We start from the raw sequence: 6,555 nt of genomic DNA, 5'->3' as shown, positions 1-6,555 counted from the left end.
GGCGAAAGCTTATGATCGGGTTGAGTGGAACTTTTTAGATGCCATGATGCGAAAGCTTGGTTTTCATTTTTCTGTGGTTGATCTAATTATGAGGTGTGTTACCTCTGTTTCTTTTCGTGTGCTTGTCAACGGTTTTCCAGGTGAAGCTTTTGAACCAAGCCGCGGCCTTAGGCAAGGGGATCCGCTCTCGCCCTTCTTATTCCTGTTTTGTGCGGAAGCTCTATCGGGTCTCTTACGCAAGGCAGAGACGAACCATCTTATCCACGGTGCGCGGCTCTGCAGAACTGCCCCCCGGATCAGCCACTTACTATTTGATGACGATTGTATAATCTTTGGGCGTGCTTGCGCTGAGGAGATTGGTGAAGTCAAATCCATTCTAAGCCAATACGAAGCGGTGTCTGGTCAGAAAGTTAGTATGGACAAATCTGCCATTTCATTCAGTTTTGGAGTGGAAGAGACCCTCAAATCCGATTTGGCGGCACAACTTGGAGTGAGGCGTGAGAATTTTCAAGGCAAGTACTTGGGCATCCCTTGTGTTGTTGGAAAATCCAAAGTAGAGATATTCCAAATTCTGGTGGATCGCACACGGAAAAAGGCGAAGGATTGGAAGCGACGCTACCTATCCGGTGCGGGAAAGGTGGTGCTAATTCAATCGGTACTCCAATCTATACCAACGTACTTGATGAGCTGTTTTTCCATACCTGAGCAAATCTGTCAGCAGATTAACAGTATCGCAGCGAGCTTTTTTTGGGGACATAAGAAGGAAGAAAGGAGGATACATTGGAAGAGCTGGAGAAAACTTTGTGTTCCCAAAAATGAAGGCGGGCTGGGATTCAGAGACATAAGCTTGTTCAATCAAGCAATGCTCGCAAAACAAACATGGCGGATACTCCAAAATGGCTCGACTCTCCTGGCCCGATCTTTAAAAGTAAGATACTTTCCCGACGGACATTCTCTTGGCTAGTAAAGCCCATAATACCTCATTTGTTTGGAAAAGCTTACTAGCGGGACGAGATCTTCTGGTGAAAGGCATTGCGTGGAAAGTTGGTGATGGGGAAAGAATTCGCATTGGGAAAGATTGTTGGATTCTAGACGGGAAAGGAAATTTCAGTACAGCTTGTGTTCAAGACAAATGGAAAGATCTTAAAGTGGGAGAGCTCTTTTCGGAAGCTGAAGTGTCGTGGGATACAAATAAACTAGTGGAAATCATGCCGAGGAAGGAGATTTGGAAGTTTTCTGGCAGTTTGAGGATTAATATGGCTAATCCAGATAAACCTTTTTGGCCAAGCGGAAGATGCAACTCTTATTCGGTTAAGTCAGGATATCTCCTGGCAGTTTCTCTTCGCAGTCGTGAAGAAGCCTCCTCCTCTCATGTTCTAACAGGCCTTTGGAACTGGATATGGGGGCTTGAGGTCATTCCCAAAGTCAAGATCTTCATGTGGAAATGTTTGAGTGGTATTCTCCCGACGACCAGAGCTCTTATGGCGCGCTCTATCGAGGTTGATCCAGTTTGCTGTAGATGTGGAGAGGAGGTGGAATCTTCGGAGCACGCTTTACGCGACTGCCCATGGATGGTGTTTTTGTGGGAAATCTCGCCGCTCAAGCTACGTCCTCTTAGTGCGGCTGAAATCTGGAATGTTAAAGATTGGTTTGAACAGATAAGGTCGATACCAGATAAGGAGGTTCATGCTACTTTTGCTACTTCTGCTTGGGCTTCATGGTATGCTCGAAACCTTTTGCTTTACCAAAACAAGAATCTCACCCACATTGAGTGCTCCATGGTGGCCCAGAAAGCTAGGTGGAAAAGATCGGCTAGCTCTTCACCGATCAGTTCTCAACCCAGAAGTATTTCTTGCAGCCGAGACTCGCAGGTTAGGATCCAATGTGACGCTGCTGTTGGAGAGGGAGTTGGGACTGGTTTCGGCGCTGCAATGTTTGATGTTGATAATGGTCTGCTGGGAGTGAGGTGGGGTTTCACACCGGGTGTTTTCACGACAGATGAGGGTGAAGCTCGGGCCATTCTTGAAGGTTTACAGCTGTGCGAAGAAAAGGGTCGTGGAGATGCTATTCTTGAAACGGACTGTCAAACGCTGTATTGGAAACTCATCAATCGGGAGGAGGATTTATCTGCTCTTGGAGACATCCTAAACGAAATCTTCTTGCGAACTGACAGCATGCAGCAGATCAGTTGGAGCTGGACGTCGAGAGCAAATACTTTTGTAGTTGATCGACTTGCTAAGCATGCTCTTTGTCTTCGTTCTCGTTTTACTTCTTCTGATGGTTTTCCCTCTGTTTTGAACTATACTGAGTTGGTTGAATGAAGTTCTTGTTTCCTCTAAAAAAAAATGTACGTTGAGAGACCTTTCTTACCATACACACTACTACACTCCTAAACCCTAATTAAAATCAAAGCAATTTATTGACTTCCTCAGTTGAATTTCAACATGTGACAAACTCAACACTCGTAATTTAAGTCTCTTTCATTGATCCAAATATCAATTTCAACAAATAAAGATGCTCTAATGGTAATGGAATAGAATGCGATCCTTGAACAAATGAAAACATAGAGAAAATCATGCCCAAAATTGCACAGATTCCCTTACAATTTACAAAATTTTCAAGGAAAAAGAAAAGAATTTTAGAAGAAAATTAAAGAATTATAATAGCAAAAAAAAGAAAAATAAATGAATTGTTCTGAGTGCACGTTACTTCTCTCTCTTCTTTTCTTCTCAAAGAAAAGAATTTTAGAAGAAAGAATTGTAATACCAAAAAAAAGGAAAAATAAAAGAATTGTTTCTTACATTTTCAGTTTCTTCCTTGCTCTAAATTTGCAAGGATAGATTTAAAGTGTCCAAGGTGAAAGTAATAAAAAATAAAAATTTGCGTAGCTTTATGCAGCTTATTATGCCTTTTAATTTTAAGAAAAATAAAAAAAAAACTACTCGAATCCGGTATATATGCCCTAGCTTGTTATATACTATGAACATTAATCGTATTTCCATCTCATAAATATCATGAGCAGACTTACTTGTCCACTACTTTTACATATAATATTAAAACAAAAATGCATAAGTAACACTATGAAAATAATGTATCGAATCACAGGGCTTCGGTTGTAGCATAGTTATATACCAAACTAACCTGTCGCAAATGAAAAAGGAGTCTCGTGCTATAGTGTCTCACGAAATTTAATTGGTTAGATAGAATTTACATTTAGATACAAATAAATTCAAACACCAACAAACTTATTAATATATTATATTAAGTGATTATTAAAAAAAATGCATGAAAATAAATTGTACGAAATACTCAAAAAAAATTGTTTCGGAGGCCATTCAAATATTTTCAGACGTCATAATTCAACAAATTCAACTTCCCCTATGGTGGATCCGCCCTGAGGCCGGATAACTTATCTTTTTAACAGTAACCCCCATCTTATTTACATAGACAAATTTACCCTCTCATCGAATAGCTCATCTCCTCGAAAAAAATACTGATAACAGTGGCGGTGATTGAAGGAATAGTTGGTATGGAGCCGTGATAAAAGTCAAATTGGGCATGGCGATGACAGTGCAATTGTGTATATTTTTGGGTGAGGGGAGGGGAAGATGGGTGGTGGTTGTTCCGACCGCAATTTTTGGGAGTAGGGACTGGTTCTTTTTTTGTTGGATTAGAGGGAGGGGGTTCATGACGGGTAGCGTTTGGGGAGCGGTGGAGTCGATGAGAGGGGGGCTGGGAAGATTGGGGGAGGGAAGATGTGTTCTGCCGAAGAAGAGGAAGAAAGGGGTAAGGGGTGGGTGGGGACATGTTCCGTAGACAAAAGAAGGGGTGGGAGATTGGAATACATGTTACATAAGGTTATACTAATACTCTCTCAGTCCCGCTTCAAATGACTCTATTTTTATTTTGGGTTGTCCCACTTCAAATGACCTCTTTCTATTTATAGAAATATTTAACACTACTTTTTGGATGGTCCCACCACCACTTTAAACCTTTATCACACATTCCTTAATCTCTGTGCCGAAAAATTTAGGGCCATTTGAAGTGGGACGGAGGAAGTATTTATTACTCCCTCCGTCCGCCAAAAGTGGACCATTTTTACTATATCGGCGTCCGCAAAGAGTATATCACTTTCCTTTTTATAGAAATGGTCCCACCATTCACGTTAATCTTTTATCCTTACAAACACTCTTTATTTACAAAAAAATCATCACAAATTCAATCTCAACCACACATCTCATAAAGTGGTGGGACCCTTTCTCCACTACATTAAAATTATCATCAATTTTATTAAATCATGTGCCCAGCTAAAGTGGTCCACTTTTGGCGGACGAAGGGAGTAATTTAAAGTTAAAATCATAATTTATTAATTTAATATAGAGTTATATGTTGTTTATGAAATAAAAATATTAGTTATCTTAAAATCATGTGTCCGTCCGGTGAAATCATGTATTCGCCCGGCCGGCCACATGATCTAGCCACCCTCCGATCATATGTACTCTTAACTGATAGCTGTCAAATCGTTGACTTTTATGACTGATAGTTGTCAAATCGATCAAATTTGTAAGACTTTTACAAAAAACCAAGCAAACTCATCAAATCAAATGGTATTAAAAAATAGAACATAAAATATTTATGTTTATAAAAAATGACATTTTTCACATATAACTATATAATTTAAAGAATTGAACATTTTAAATTTTCATTCAAAAAAAATATATAGGTGTAAATTAGATGGACAGATGATTAGTGAGTGGAGGGCGAGAGTGTAGAGCAGCACGCCCCCTATAAATGCAGAAAGCCGGCATACCCATGAATTTGATGGAAAAAAAGTAAGCCAATCCACACTGCGGTCAACGGTCAATTCCCCCTTCCTCTCTCTCTCCTCAAAACTCTCCCCCTCTCTCTCTATACTTTCCCTATTCCCAATCCCATTATCTCACTCCCCCAAAATGGCTTCCGGGTCGGATCTCTTCGACCTCCTACCCGACCCGATCCTTCTCCTCATCCTCAACCGCGTCTCCGACGTCAAGACCCTCCTCCGCTGCCGCTCCGTCTCCCGCCGCCTCTCCTCCCTCGTCCCCCTTTCCGACTCCCTCCTCCTCCGCGTGGACCGCGTCATCCCCGCCTCCCACGATCCCGCCGCCTCCCTCCTCTCCTCGCTCCTCAAATCCCTCCTCCACCTCATCTCCCCCTCCCCTCCCAACTCCCCCTCCCGGATCCTCCGCCGCTTCCACGCCATCAAGACCCTCAAAATCGACCTCCCCGCCGGCGACCTCCACCCCGCCAACGGCACCTCCATCAAATGGGTGGCGCGCTTCGGCCACACCCTCCGCAGCTGCGTCATCCTCGCCTCCGGCACCGCCGGGATGAAGACGCGCGTGGTGTGGACGATCAGCGCCCTCATCGCCGCCTCCGCGCGGCATCACATGGCGGCTGACGTCGTCGACGAGCAGCGCCTCCTCTCGCACCTCGTCGTCTCCGACCGTGAGGGCGAGGGCGCGATGATCATGGATAAGGACGGGCTGCGCGAGTTCCGGGAGCGGATCGCGGCGGCGGCAGAGGATTGGCGGCGGAGCGGGCGGACGACGGTCCCCGCCGTGGGGGTGCGGATGCGGCACGAGCCCCGGCTGGAGCTGTCTTCCGGGGTGGTGGTAGAGGGGGCCACATTGGTGGTGGTGAGACCCGTGGAGGAGGGCCCGCGGCCGTGCGAGGCCGAGGAGGCCCACGGGGACGAGGCGCTCGCCGCCGAGGCGTTCGGCGGCGGGGTTTACGCCGAGCACGTGGAGAAGCTGCTCAAGAGCAGGGCTTACATTCTTGAAATGGACTCCTTTTGATCATACGATAAATCATTTTGGATTCAGAGGTAGTCATCTTCACCTGGACAAAAAGAATTTGTTTGTAATTTTGTATGTATAGAAAAACGTTCGACAAATTTCAAGTCTGTTGTAGCCATGTCGGAAAAAGAAAAGGGTACAAGTAGTCCAAGTATTTTTGTTCTAACTACTAAAATCTTTGAGCATTTAATCAATTGGCGTCAATTATTAAATTATGTTGCTGTTTGTGATGCAGAAATTTTGTTTGAGCAATCATGTTTGAGTGTTGTTTTTCTTGCTCTGTTTTGGGAGTAATCAAGAATGCTTTTTGGTGTTCCTCATTCTGTTGGCCCTCTTATTTCACTATATGAGCATCGTCTCTTATTTCACTTGATCAAGGTATGAAATATGAGATGTAATGTATTTGGATGGGTTCTTGACTTGGTCGAACGCAATGAATTGGTTTATTCGATTAATTTTGTTTCCTAAATTCATAATAAATTAATGAAATCAGCAATATATAACAACCAATTTCATATCGAAATGCGCAAAATGTCTGATTTGCTAGAGTTTTCCAGCCAAGCCAAGTCGAATCCTGTCATTTTTGAACTCATTTAGCTAACAAGCTTTACTAACACAAGCTTCAACAATCTCTTGTTAAGTTGATAATCAAATAGCTCAATATCTAGCACGGCATATTTACGACCTTCAGATTTTTGGAAGACAGGAAAGGAAGAGA

At 43.4% G+C, this 6,555-nt stretch overlaps 1 protein-coding gene across 1 annotated transcript; it reads left to right on the top strand.

Annotated features, from left to right (window-relative positions):
• The first annotated feature begins 4,819 nt into the window (after positions 1-4,819).
• Positions 4,820-6,052, top strand: LOC131010905 (F-box protein AUF2-like). The gene has a single exon (XM_057938608.1). The coding sequence runs from the start codon at positions 4,953-4,955 to the stop codon at positions 5,835-5,837; it is 885 nt and encodes a 294-aa protein (XP_057794591.1). The 5' UTR covers positions 4,820-4,952; the 3' UTR covers positions 5,838-6,052.
• Positions 6,053-6,555: the final 503 nt, after the last annotated feature.

The sequence above is a fragment of the Salvia miltiorrhiza genome, chromosome 2 (genome assembly GCF_028751815.1).
Source record: "Salvia miltiorrhiza cultivar Shanhuang (shh) chromosome 2, IMPLAD_Smil_shh, whole genome shotgun sequence".
Lineage (NCBI taxonomy): Eukaryota > Viridiplantae > Streptophyta > Magnoliopsida > Lamiales > Lamiaceae > Salvia > Salvia miltiorrhiza.
Note: the sequence above shows the minus strand (reverse complement) of the source record. Positions and strands in the feature narration are given on the sequence as shown.